Source organism: Ambystoma mexicanum, chromosome 7q, assembly GCF_040938575.1.
Source record: "Ambystoma mexicanum isolate Mex_15411 chromosome 7q, UKY_AmexF1_1, whole genome shotgun sequence".
NCBI classification, from domain to species: domain Eukaryota; kingdom Metazoa; phylum Chordata; class Amphibia; order Caudata; family Ambystomatidae; genus Ambystoma; species Ambystoma mexicanum.
Window position 1 is genome coordinate 582,462,118 of NC_090941.1, and position 14,323 is coordinate 582,476,440.

Consider the following 14,323-nt stretch of genomic DNA (forward strand, 5'->3'; position numbering starts at 1 on the left):
AACATGGACACCTCTATGTGAACTCCAATGCTCTGGAGCGACTTTTTGGATTAAGGTAAGCAGTACCTTTTCACCCTACAGTACCTTTAGTTAGAAGACATGTTTGTAGCTGCATTCTCCTCTGTGCAGCAGCGATCAACCCGGCCTCTGGAGTCCTTAGTCTGGTGATGAAAGGCAGGACAATGATTTGGATACCTCCAGCAGCAGTATCGAGAGAGGACCTCTGATACAGATTTCTTCAGCTTTGGTCAGTCTGCGGTTCTGGCAACTTTTCTGCAGCACCAACAAAGGATGCGACTCGCCCGGTCAATCTTCTTCGAATCCTGCGCTCTGGTGAGGGTATTTGGATAAGTCAGATTGTGTTTCTGGAGGTTCACCTGGAGCTCAGCAAAGACTTAGACGGGTTCAGCCTTTCTAATTGGATCAGGGGTCTCCTGGTATACGCAGTCTGCAGCTCTGGAAAGTCACAGGACCACGGGAGATGGCTCAGATTGTAGTTTGTCTCAGTGCTAGTTGGTCCCACCAACCAAAGGGAAGGAGTCCTCTTTGGAGCTCCTCTGTCATATAGAAAATGGGTAAAAAACAAGGGTGGTCCTGGGAGTCACTCTGCCGGACATTATTCCCGGGTACGAGAGCCTTACCCAGAGTCTTTAGCTCACTATCCTTCACAGAGGAGAAATATCCAAAACATATCAGTCTTTGTCATGCGCTGGGGCAGTCCGGCACTAAAATGCTAGGTAATTCTCTGAACAAAGGTACCAACAGCATACCCAGACGCGTGTTTCGGTCTGGTTGAACCTCATCAGTAGGGTGTAGCTGTGCCTCCCTAAGAATAGAAGGGGTCCACGTCTGGATGCCCCTAGTAACTTAGGGTGAGACCCAAATTTACTTAACTTATGCAAAAAACAAATGGGGTCCTGGGAGTCCCTCTATCGGACATTGGTCCCGGTTACGAAAGCCTTACACAGAGTCGTTAGCTCACTATCAAATATCCAGAACATATCAGTCTTTGTCCTACCCTGGGGCAGTCCAGCACCGCGACGCTAGACAATTCGCCTCTTAAGGATCTCGTAACCGGGACTAATGATATGTTTTGGATATTTCTCCTCTGTGAAAGATAGTGAGCTAAAGACTTTGGGCAAGGCTCTCGTAACCGGGACCAATGTACAGCAGAGGGACTCCCAGGACCCCCTCTTGTTTTTTTTATATAAATGGGGTCAGGACAGCATTTGTCTCTTCAGTGTTGCAAAGGGTCTGCAGGCGTCTCTGGTCATCTTCTTAATTTACTTCAGTTTCCAGTGGTCGGCTTGCCTTCCACCTCAGGAACTCACCTTCAATTCAGTTTAAGCACGCACTCCTCTGCAATCTCTCTCAGCAGTTTACAGAAAGGGGGCGGATGGCTGACTAATCAGGACAGCCAGACCCCCACTGAGAACTGGTTCCATTCAGGCACTCAGGCAGACAAAGGGCAGGCAGGACTACTCCTCCCACACTTCCTGCCTGCCCAGACGCACTGGAACCTAGGCGGAGACACCTGAGGCTTCCAACCAAAGCAAAAACACACACAGAGCTCCCCTCCCAGAATGGTAGAAGGGCTAACAAAGCACAATCACACTAGAAATGGTGAAAAAAGAAAGGAGCCACCATATTAGAACATAGTTGACCCTATTGTGCACAACCGAGACTGTGAATACAGTCTGCAATAAAAAAAGAACACAATAGTTGGTCGAACACGACGTGCAATGCAACCAAGTCAAAACTAGATGGTTGTCTATGTGAAAACTACAATATCTGATATGTTTCCAAAATGCAATTACCAACCAGCAGGTTTTCATCATATAAAATGAGTGTCCAAAAGTAATTGAATTATGGAAATGTGTAGTAGAGACTGTGGGATGGATTCTTAACTTAACACTATAGTCGTAATGTCTACTCTGACTTTTTTTTTTTTTTTTTTTTTTTTTTTTTAGAAGAGAGTGAAATTAATTTGAAATGTGTTAGACTTTGCTTGTGGTGGCTAGAACTAGGATTTCCGGATTTCCATGCACGAGAAGCAGAAATTGCTCCTTTGGGAAAGGGACAGTTAGCTAAAGACTTGGTTGAGACTCTCCCAGGGGCATCCACCCAAGAACAGGTCGATAGGCCACGTTTTGGCCGGTAGAGGGACTCCCAAAACACCCTTTTCTTGCATATTAAGTAACTTTGGTTTTCACCCTAAGTTACCAGTGGAATCCAGACGTGGACCCCTTGCTCACTGTTCTTAGTGAGGCACAGCTCCATGTCACTGATGAGGCCCGACTAGGCCGAAACATGTGTCTTAGGTTGCTGTTGGTACTCTTGTTCAGAGGAGAATTGCCTAGCATTTCGGTGCTGGACTGCCCCTGTGCAGGACAAAGACTGATATGCAAGAATATTTCTCCTCTGTGAAAGGGACAGTGAGCTAAAGACTTGGTTGAGACTCTCCTGGGGGCCATCCACCCAAGAACAGGTCAATGGGCCGGTTTATAGTCATAATGTCGACAACAAAAATGTCGACAGTAAAATTTCGAAAAAAAAAGTCGACTTTTTTTTTCAATGCATTTTTTTTTTAAATGGGGGGGTTCCCCCCCAACCCCCCTTTTTTAATTTTTTTTTTAATTTTTCCCTTTTTTTTTAACTCCCGAACCCCTAAAATAAATATATAATTAAAAAAAACGAAAGTCGACATTTTTTTTTTCGACATTTTTTTGTCGACATTTTTGTCTGTCGACATTTTTTTTCCGAAATTATGACTGTCCACCCAATGGGCCGTTTTTGTGCTGGTAGAGGGACTCCTAGAACCCACTTTTCTTGCAGAAATTGCACCCTAGTTTTGATTATTGGATCCAGGACATGATTCATATAAATAAGAGGGAGAATAATATAGATAATCTTCAGTGTGTGTAAGTCGCTGTCTGAGAAATATTTGGAAACCAGTTAAAATGTATTGGAGCCACCATCAAACTGAGGTCAGTTTGCATAGTACTGCTGCTCAGGTTGGACTGTCAGTGATGGGAAAGTGAATGATATCCCTTGAGGAGAAGGAGAGACCACTGTAGAGGTGGGATATGTATGCAAAGTAGTCTCTGTATGGAGCAATTTCAACTGAACATCTGTGGAGTATAATCACTAGTTTTACCTCTATTGTCATGCTTATGGTACTTTTTCTTATATGGGTTGGAATGAGGTTGTAGTGCTATTGGAAATTAACATAAAAGCACAATGTTTTTGTGATTTTATATTTTAATTCACATTCTTGCTATATTGCACTTGTTTGGTGAACCAACTAAATTAATTAAAATGGTGCTTAAATAAATATATAAGCATCTAATTTCTGAATGGAAGATAATCTGATAATATTCGGCCCTACGATAAGTAGTTAATAATCAGCTTCTTTTAACTACCTTCTGACCATTGCTTATTTTCTAGCACCGAGACCATCTTACATTTTAAATATGGCTTCTTTTTTAGGATCATCAGTTAGGAATTACAAACCAGTGGGGTTGCTGTCTATTTTAAAACTGCTTTGATTGACTGGAGGTAGCTGCACGTATGGAGGTTCCCAGGTCTTCATACCAGCACTACTGTAAGAGCTAGACTGAATAGACTGGTGAAGCTGGCATCCTCTATATCGGCAGGGCGTGGCCTCAAACAGGGCTACGTCCTGGCCCCATTACCTTTTAGTCTGTTCATCATAGACATTGGATGTGCATTTGACAGAGTTCGCTGCTTCCCTCCACGTCTTGTAGATAGACCAATGAACTATCTCCGATATGCTGACGACACGATCCTATTAGATTATACACCCATTGGGTTGCAACATCAGCTTGGTGCTTTGGCACTTCCCAGCAATGTAAGCAAGACAAAGGTCTTCCAATTCAGACGTGGCATGACACCTGGCATGTAGAACTGGAGGATGTCTTGAACTTTATATCCTTGGGGTTTTACTTATTTGAGTCATACAACAAAAGTGAACTCCTTTTGTACTATAAGGCGAAAACAACTGCACTGGCTGCCCACACCGCACAATTAAGTAGGAGATACGGCCACTTCTCATTAACCGGAGTTATTGAGTTCTACAACAAGAAGTGTATCCCTGTAATCACACATGGTCCGAAACCCACCAATTATCTGCTGTGACTGACTGGTCCACTCTAGAGGGCTGCTTCTGGCAAAGAGTTTTGAAACTCCCTAGGGGTGTCCAACAGCAGTGCTTAGGTATGCGTGTTGTTTGGGAAAATCTCTCAATGTTGTCTAAAATAACGCTATAGCTTTAATAACTAGTAGCAACTGAAGAGGCTAATGCTGATGAAAACTAGCCACAGTTAAACCAATGGGTGACGGATTGCACTGACATCGGGCAAAGGTCCAACACAACCATTGAAACGATTGGCCTATTCCCAAATAAAGCCACACAGAAACTCTGGGAAAGGGATTGGATTTCCACAATCAAAGAAGTGAGAACATACATCACGTATTCAGGAGTTCTAATTGACGTTAGACCTGTGGACGTAGTACCAGCCTATTTGATCAAGTTTCCAGGTGCCTTCTGGCATTCATAACTACTGAGGCCAAGGTTAAATTGCCTCCTAACTAGGGAAATGGGGTCTAGGCAAAAGGTGCAGCAGGATCTGAGGTTGTGTAGATTTTGTAATTTGCAAGGCCAAATCGAAACCTTGAGCCATATAATATTGAGGCGAAATTTGCTGGAGCCCTTAACCTGGGCGGCAGGCCTTTACCCACAGGGTGGGCCCAGCCACTGAGGGACTTATCGCCATTCACACCCATGTAGTACACTAAACGGGTGGTAATGGTTTTTAAAAAGGAAAAAAGGAAAGTATTTTCTCTGTCAACGGGATGCCTTGTGGCATCCTATTCACAGAGAGGAAATAATGCACCATCATGGAATTGGAAAGCGGGGCTCCGTATGGATGATTGGTTGCACGGTTTGGCGCAAGAGACTGTACATTTTTAGCACCGAAGTGCGACTCATGTCCGTGTCACAGTCTTCACTCGCTTCTGAGTTTCACAAGGAGAAGTTTTGAGGAGGCAGGGAATTGTTTCTTCCTTTGAAGTAGCTTGATAAAGCACATGCACACACTAGTACGGCAGTGGTTAACCGTGAATTGAGAATGCTTTAGGAATAACCACCAGAGCCTATCTGAACGGTCGTATGGGTTTATCCACTACATTGAATAAGTTTGTCCCCAGGATCTGAGCCACCGCCAGATTCACATACAAAACCAAAAGGGTTAGAACATCGATTTACATCGTGCCTTTAACAACACCAGGATGTACGCACCATTACCGAAAGTGCCGAAACACTCAGTGTCGACGCTTTGACCAAAAACATCATCCCTGCAACAAGCTGAACAATGGCAATTGTGAACACTTGGTGTGTAGCCACCGGGTGCTTTAAGCTTCATTGTACAACCATCACCAATGCAAACAGACTGTGGTCGAGATAGGGAACAGTAATACTACGTTGTTTCCCTTTAGACACAAGTCTCTCTTGGTTGTCACCGGTCACCCATAAACAAATTGTAAAGAATTCTGAAAATAATACGGTTTTCTTTTGATTGTAATGAAAGCACTCTGAATTACTAACTCCACATGAGAGGCACACTGGACAACAAGCTAAGCTCTTTTTGTATGAGAAAAATGTTAATTGTTTTTATAGTTTGTCATGATATGTATGTAATGAATATGATGATGTACTATGGAGAATGCCTGACAAGCAGAAATAACAGTGCCTTGTAAGCATAAAAAAGAACACTAAGGCGTGGTGCATTTGTAATGACATATCTGTACCAGAAATAGAGTTGTGATTAGAACTGGAGATCTGAGAGAGTGGTAGTTTTTTTTTTGACAGATGTTTCTTCCCCACTTATAAGTGAAAGACCCCATGAACAAAAAATTCAGGGCCCAACCCTTTCTTGTTTAAAAGCCCCTCTTCCATTTCCATGATGGCCACACTGGTCCGGGAGCTGCGGCGGTGGTAAATCGCTGCCGCAATATAGTAAGTGGGATGGGGGAAGGAGAGGGATGATGGGGGGGTGAGGGGACCAGCCATCAGGCGGCTTGGAATGCAGGCTTACATTAATAGTGTCAGTCCGCGTTCCAAGCTCCCTGATTGGCTGTCGCCCCGCCCAGGGTGCTAATGGACTGTCAAGCCTTAGATGATTGTCTTTAGAAAGACGTAGGACCTCATTACAAGCCTGCTGGTCCGGAAACAATGGTGTCGGTAAAACCGTTGTCTCCGGAACGGCAGACTACGACTTCTGAAGGCGGGTGGTGTCACTCCCGCAAGGTCTGACCTGTCGGGAGTAATGCCACCCGACTGCAGAAGGACATGGAAACACCGGCACCGTTATTTACGGTGCCAATGTTTCCATTGTCCCCATCCCCATGGAGTCCTATCGGACTCCATGGGAATGGGGATTAACGGAATTACGTCTCCGGAATTACCGGGTCACCAGGGTTGTAATGCCCCAGTGATTCCGGCAATCACAGAGGTGGTAATAATGAGGCCCCATAGATTCCTAACAGGTGGAACTTTTTGGCAATGCATTATGAATTCCCATGGGCCAAATTCATGGAGCATTGCTACATTGCATTATTTAAGAAAGGGATTGCTGAAGAGTGCTTAACCATTCGGTATTTTGGAGCTGTATGACATTTTTGAATATGTATTCTGTCTTTATATACATGTGGTTCTTTGAAATGATAGTTTGCTGTTGATTTTCTTTTTTGAAACCAAAATTGGGAAAACGAACTGTGTGTATCACTTATTTGCATTGTAATTTTGTATTTTTAACAAAAATGTTTTATATGAAGTTTTTCTTTTTAACCATATAACAATTTTAAAAAAAAATATTAAACTATCTATATTGTTGTACAAATTCCAAGTCATGTCCAAAGTTGGTGGTGGTCACCTTGCACATTGGAAGTGGTGCACCAGAGAGTTTGGCTTGGAGAATGAATGAAAACCTTGTACACTGCTTACCACACTGCATGTAGATACTGCCCGTCTCTCTTTTTGGGCTGAAAAGTAAATATTACATATGAAGTCAGCACAAGACTGTTAGTCAAAGACTCTTCCCTATTCTTTATTTGGCTCCACTAACGTGGAATTATTAAGAACTGGGAAAGCGTACGTCCATATGTGGAGGCAGCAGCAGGCAGGATTGGATAATGTTATGTTCTATGCATTCATAGAACCCACGCCCACCCACAGGTATCTTGGCGCTAGGAGTACAACAGATACTGCAAAAAAAACAACCCAGCTAAAAAGAAAAGTTTTTAGGAAACGCCTAAACTGGAAGTGGTTCTTAGTGGCACTGAGAGAAGGTGGCAGTGAGTTCCAGAGTTTGGCCACAGACACCAAGAATGCTCAGACCCCTGACTGAGCCTGGTCAGGTTCCTGATCTAGCAGGAGATGCCTGTAGTTATTGTCAGTTGGTAATGGGAAAGAACGTATAGGGTATATGTTTTTTGCTATATTGTTAACGTTTTCCATGTTCAAAGTACTATTCCTGTAGAAAAAATGACTTACTAATTTATTCTTATGTTTTGTTTAGGTGCATATAACAATGCAGGTTTGGTGCCATTAGCCAACGTTATAGCACCGGGAATACCACCACCAACGCAGTATCTTGCCAGTCAAGGTGGACCAGGTAATATAGAGCCGATATATTTCATACACAACATAGAACTGGTTCACATGTTGATGAGGCGCTGTGACTGTAAAATAAATTTGCTCTTAAAACTGAATTTGTCTGCTCTCAAAATGGGCACTTTTTGCATAAATTGCCTTGAACCTGAGGCAATGTAAAAAAGTCAGTGGCCTAAGTAAGGGGGCTCTCTCCCTTCCTCCATTCCCTTGCTCCATTTATCCTTTGAGATATTTTTCAAACTATTGTTTGAGGGACTGTTGGGTAATATTTTCAGAGTAATGATAAATCTTCCTGACCTGTTTAAACCCCAGAACTTGTTGCTTTTACTGGTGGATTATTTTTCCTTATACCTCTGTGAGTGGGAACCTTTTTCCACACTCAGAGTATTTTTACTTTTTTTATGGGTGTCATTTTTAAGACTCTTCATAGTGTCTTTTAAAAGTTATCCGCTTTGACAACTTTTTGTCAATAAGTGCCTATTGTTGCTGGGTTGCTCTAGGAGCTCCCCTTTTAACTTTCTCTGGCTAACCTTGTGAGAACTACAGTTTCGAAGGGTAGAAAGGATAGTTGGATCCCTTTTACATTTTAGTAGGTGAGACCAGCACCCCCCACCTTATGGGAAGTGCTAAGGAGATACTGAGTATCCCCTTTTGAATGGATTGTGTCCTCCAAAATATTCCTCATCTTTGACATGTAATGTCCAGCTTCGGTTGCTTCGGAAAATAATTTTGGCAGAGGGCACCCTGCATCGATGGCGTCGAGTCAATGTCCCACGAAGGCCTCCATCGAGGGTGACATCATCGGATGTTAAAAGTAGCAGCAAGGCGCCCGTTGGCCTCAGTTCTGTTTTTCCACAAATGTGTTTGCTCCGTGAAACTCGCAGCGCCTCATACCTCTGAAGTACTGTCATTTGCTTAATCTTTGACAATGTCTTCATCTTCCACGCCAACGACTCCTCGTTCCAGGTTCAAAAAGGGTAAGGAGTACGGCTCCAAGATGTCGATAACGGATCCGCATCGAGCCTGTCTGTGGTGCCTGGGAGAGGACCACGACACAGATACTTGTTCCAGGTGTCAAGCCATGACAGGTAAGGCCTTGCAGAAACAAAAGGGGAAATTGCAGGTAGGCAAGGTGTCCAAACCCCATAAATCCCGACCTGCTGGGGCTTCAAACGACGAATCAAGGGCCGACTCTCCTCTTCGCCACTCTTGGTCCTTCGTCGAAACAAAGACACTGCTGGTCACCTTCCGATACTCGCACGCCCTCGAGCCCGGGTACTCGCGTGATTCCCATCGAGAGCCCTTGAGGCCTCGAGACAAGGGGTCGAAGGAACACTCGAAGCAGAGAGAGAGGTCAGGGTCTCCAACTTCATTGAGGCATTCAAAGCCATCAATGCCGTCGTTGGTGCAGGTTGGGTCTTCGATGCCTGCCAGGCCTCTGGCGCCGTTGCCGACACCGCCGAAGCCGTCGACACCTGTGGGGCCTAGTTTACCGGTTCAGCCTGTGGACCCTCCTAGAAAGGCTTTAGCTAAGTCTCAGTCGACACCCTCACTTCTATTTTTGTGGAGGAGCAACATTCGGAGGAGGCGTGGGAGATCCCCTTTGGGCTCCAGTATGGCACACCTAATGTGCCAGAGTGCCTCATTTCAGAGGAGAGCAGGCTGCAGGACTTGTGTGACTCTTTATATAACGCAAGTGGGATTGATACCTCTCCTGAGCTGAAGTTCGGCAAGCCATACCCTTGGGAGCATGCCAACTCATCATATAGGCAACTTCTGTCTAAAATAGTGGAGTCCTTGGGCTGTTCCAGACCACCAGCGCCTTATGATCAGGATGATCTTACAGATATTTTGGACAAGGGTCTGCCTACGGACCCTGTGTTACCGTTCCAGTCTGGATTGGATTCTGCGGATAGTATCAGCAGATCCATGGCCACAAGCAGCGTGATACGCAGGTGTGCGTGGTTGCGGAAGTCCGGTTTTGTTACCGTTCCATGTGGTTCTGCAAAAAAGGGTGGCCGGGAATTGGGAGACCCCGGAAACTAATACGGTGGTGGACAAGTCTCTAACAAGAAAATACCGCCCCTCCAGGAGCGGCCTTGGCTAACTTTCACAACACCCCAATCCTGAGAGTCTGGTGATCCAGGCAGCTACGGCTACCTCAAAGCAGGCCGCGTACCCTACCATCCCTCCTGATAGGGACGATAAGCACATAGATGGATGGGTGAGGAAGGTATTTTTGGCAGGGAGTATGGCATTGAAATCGGCCAACTCCACCTGTGAGCTTGTAAAATTTCCGTACACTCTGTGGGAGTGCATCTCCATGGTGGCGGAGCACATTACAGAAGGGGATGAGAGGGACGGCTTCCTGGCTATTGTTAGGGACAGCAAGTAGGCCGTGTGTGAGTCCCTCCAGTCTGGATTGGATTCTGCGGATAGTATCAGCAGATCCATGGCCACAAGCACCGTGATACGCAGGTGTGCGTGGTTGCGGAAGTCCGGTTTTGCACCCGATGTGCAGGCTAGTCTTCTCAACATGCCATTTGACGGGTCTAATTTTTTTGGCAGCAAGGCTGACGAGAGCCTTGAGAAGTTGCAGACCTCCAAGGTATTGAGGGTGAAGCCCTCCTTTTTGGCCAGGGTTGTTTCGCAGTTTCACCTATGGCAGAAAATTGTGCTACCAGCATTCTATCCTTTCCGCATCCTAGCAAGCAAGAGGAAAGACTAGATTGGTTGGACCCTAGGAAGGCGTTAAGCTGTTGTGTCCAGGATGCTCAAATTGAGAGTGGACAACAAACTCTTTGTAGGGTATACAGGACACAGGCTAGGCCAGGCTGTTCCAAACAGATCTCGTCTAGGTGGAGCCATCCTAGCTATTTCTGAATGCTACAGGCTGGCAGGCAAGGACCCGCCTGAGGGTTTACAGGCTCATTCCACCAGAGGCATAGCCACTTCGTCTGCCCTGCAGAGAGGTGTCCCTATTAAGAACATCTGTGATGCTGCAACGTGGTCGTCAATACACACGTTTACCAAGCATTACTCCTTGGATACTTCCGCGCTCAGGATGTCGCTTTTGGCAAGGCAGTCCTTTATTCTGCCCTTTGAAAATTCTGCATGTCTAAATTCTCACCCTCCTCCTATCATGGGTACTGCTTTGGTAATCTGTCAGATGAGGAATACGTTTGGAGGGCACAATCCATTCGAAGAACAAGTTACTTACCTCTGGTAACGTTCTTTCGACTGGATGTTCCTCCAGCGTATTCCTCATCGCCCTCCCAACCTATCCCTCTTTTGGAATTTCCCATGCTTATACGGCTTTAGTTCCAACAAGGCTGAGTGCTGTCGTGCCCGTGTTTTTGGGCACTTCTGCTGCACGAGGAGGAAAAAACAGAAGAGAGGCCAACGGGCGCAGTGCATCCTACTTATAACATCCAATGACGTCACCCTCGACGGGGGCCTTCGAGGGACATCGACTGAACGCCATCGACGCAGGCCGCCCTCTGCCGAATTATTTTTCCAAAGCTGGACATTACACGTCAAAGATGAGGAATACGCTGCAGGAACATCCAGTCGAACGAACGTTACCAGGGGTTAGTAACTTGTTCTTCTAATTTTAAATATAACATTTATGTTACAAGGACAAACTTAACTTTAATGACTGGTGGCAGGGAACCTTTTTATTATTTCGGTGCACCTTTACTCCGGGCGGTTTGCGCAGAACCTGTAAAGACACCCATGGGTGCTCATTTTACCAAAATGGCCTCTTATTTTTTTAGCCATTTTAGTGTTTCTTGCCCTTTCTTGTTCCTTCCCCTGACATCCAGTGTGGGAAATTCCTTTGTGTGTTTGTTTATCTTTGGCGGTTGCCTGCTCCTGCATTTTCAGCACTCATTCCAAGGGAAGCTGTGCTGGTGCTGCTCCTGTGCTCTCCACTGTACGATAGTCTGTCGCTGCCTGACTGTGGTGACCTTCATTGGATCTTATCTTCTTCATGTCCCTGAGGTGTCCCATGGCCATCTCTCCCATCAAAGCCTTTGCTTGTCCTCAACAGAAAGCTGTGGGGAACTGATTCCTAAGTAACAAGATTGATCGAAACCAAATCCTGGGAAACAAAGTATCTCTTCTGTCTAGATGATCAAAAACAGAAGAACAAACCTGGAACCACCAACAGTTGTATCCGGAGAACCCTGAGCCAGGAGAGTAAGTCTACATACCTGTTGCTTTCTTTCCCCCTGTTTATAATACCCTAACTCACTGTGAAATGACTTGGAAACTGGGTTAAATATCCTTTACTATGCCCTATCCTAGTGTATTGAATTGAGTTGAGTGCTCACCTGAACTTTACTTGAACTTGTATCTAACTTTGGAATTCATTTTAATAATCATAATCACTGACACTATTATCAACTATATAAACTTACCTGAAGATGTATATGCTTTGGAACTGGTGACATTTGGGCAAAGGGTCTCGAACCATCCTAGGGTTGGACTTAATAAGATTGAGGGAAGCTGTTTGGGTGGATTCTAAAGCGTTCTGTCTATTTTCTATGCATGTCACTACTCACCTGGATTGCATAGGTAATTGATCCATATGCAATTCTATTTCTCCTAGGGTGGATATGTGTATATGCTTTATAAGTGTCAAATAGAATTTCATGTTGTGCAATATTCTCCCCACTTGTGCGTTCTGCAGCACTTTCTGCTGGACTCTTTGATTTTTGATCAGTTCTGAGTGAGTGGGAACCTTTTCCCCCCACTCACTCAGTCTTTTACTTTATCTCTGGGAACTGTAAGGGTGCAGAAGTAAGACTCTGACATGGAGCAGTCATGGTATTGGATATACACATTTATTCAAAGGTGCCCTAACTCTAAGAGGGGTGTCTGGCTCAACGGAAGGAACTAGTGTCAGAATGTCCAAAGTAAAAGTCTCATTCTCCAGTTTCAAAATCCTAACTCTGTCCGTTACACATTAAGCTAACTAAATCAAACGTGATGTCTTCTTGATCCAGAGGGGTGACTCCCTTCCCCTGGACAGAAAGCAGTTCTTGTCTTGGTCAGATTCTCTTTACTGAACTACAGCCACTCCTTTGCTGTCGGTTGTTGTAGCTCTAGCTTATGCTCGCTAGCTATTGTGCTCAAGAGGAACAGCCGGGACGGTCTTTCCAAGCTGTCATGGGTCCTCGACCCTTGGGTGCAGACCTGGTTCCCTCTCACCAAGTGTTGTGCTGTAAATGTGTTGCCTGGATGCTCTCTCCAATCTGTAGGGCTCCCTGAGCCCTGGGTGAGGACCTAATTTCCTCTCATCGAATGCTACACTGACAAAGCATTGCCTCAATGCTCTCTCCAAGCTGTATCAGTCCATGAATCTTGGATGCAGACCTGGTTCTTTCTCAACAAGTGTTGCACTGTAGAAGCATTGTCTCGATGCTCTCTTCAGGCTGTAGACTTGCCTCACTTTCCTGCCAAGCCTTAGTACAAGTCCATGTATGTTTTGGGTGCGAATCTCAGACTCGCCTTTCCGGCTTTATTCTCTTTTTCTGTGGACTTGGTTCACTCTCCTGCCAAACCTTAGTACAATTAGATTTATGATTTGGGTGTGAGTCCCTGCTTTGCCTTTCTGGCTTTTGCAATAACCTCCTTGAGGTTTCTGAGCCCCTCTGGCTTCCCACGTACCTTGTTTTATGGCTTACAGGAGTGCTGGCTCCCTCAAAGCAGCTCGGTTCACTCGCGGGTCTCCCTGCTGGTTTATTTTCGCGGTTCCCTGTCTCTGGGTCTCCTGGAGTCTTTGTCTTCTCCAGGGCTGTGTGGTCCTCCCGTCCTGGACCAGCCCCGGACTCTCCTTCTGTCTGCATGGTGTACCAGTCAGTGCCCCGTCTGCACAGTGGGCTCGTCTCTCCTCTCGCGGGGTCCTTCTGGGAGGGCTTGACAAACTGTCAACTCCTTTATTGGTTTTTATCTTCTGCCAACCACTGTTTGTGAACTACTAGACTGGTGAAAGTGGTTCCAATGTTTACTCTGTATTACTCCACATTCCCTCCTTGTCTCAGTACTAGGTGAGTATTGAGATGATGATTCACTAGTACTCCTCCCTGTCTCAGCACTTTTTATTGGAGTTGCCTTCGCAAAGTAGATAGTGTGAGGGTAAGTGTGAAGAGGAATGAGGAGAGGAAGGAAAGGTGGGGTAATTCTGGAAAGGGGCACCAGGGTCACGTGCTGAGTGGGAATATCACGTTCTCCCGATGTGGTCGTCACTGGTTCCAAAGGGGGGTGGGTTCCCTTCCCATGAGATCCACCCGCTGAGTACCACCCCCAGGAGGATTATCGGGTAGCAGCCTCTCCACCTTGGCCTCATGGTAAGGGGTTCCCCTTTCGGAAGCAGTGATATCATTGGATTCGTCACAGAACCTTTTTCAACCCTTTTGGTTGTATCTTTTTGGAGTAATGCTTATCTTCACCTTCTAAGGCATCTGCAATTTATTATTACAGCACTTTCTGGGCACTGTTGCTGGGAGCTCTTTGAGCTGCCCTTTTTTATTTTACTTGTAATAACTACTATTTCCAAGGATAGGTGCATACTTTCTATCCTGCCTAACTTTCATTTTGTGGAATCAGCACACCCCTTCTTACGTG

The 14,323-nt window shown here is 45.4% G+C and overlaps 1 protein-coding gene across 2 annotated transcripts in view; it reads left to right on the top strand.

Annotated features, from left to right (window-relative positions):
- PROSER1 (proline and serine rich 1) overlaps positions 1-14,323 on the top strand; it is a 918,625-nt gene that overhangs the window by 353,270 nt on the left and 551,032 nt on the right. For both annotated transcript variants that reach the window (XM_069640684.1, XM_069640685.1), the window contains exon 9: positions 7,599-7,694. In XM_069640684.1, coding sequence (XP_069496785.1) covers positions 7,599-7,694 — 96 coding nt within the window. The remainder of the gene's footprint in view (positions 1-7,598; positions 7,695-14,323) is intronic.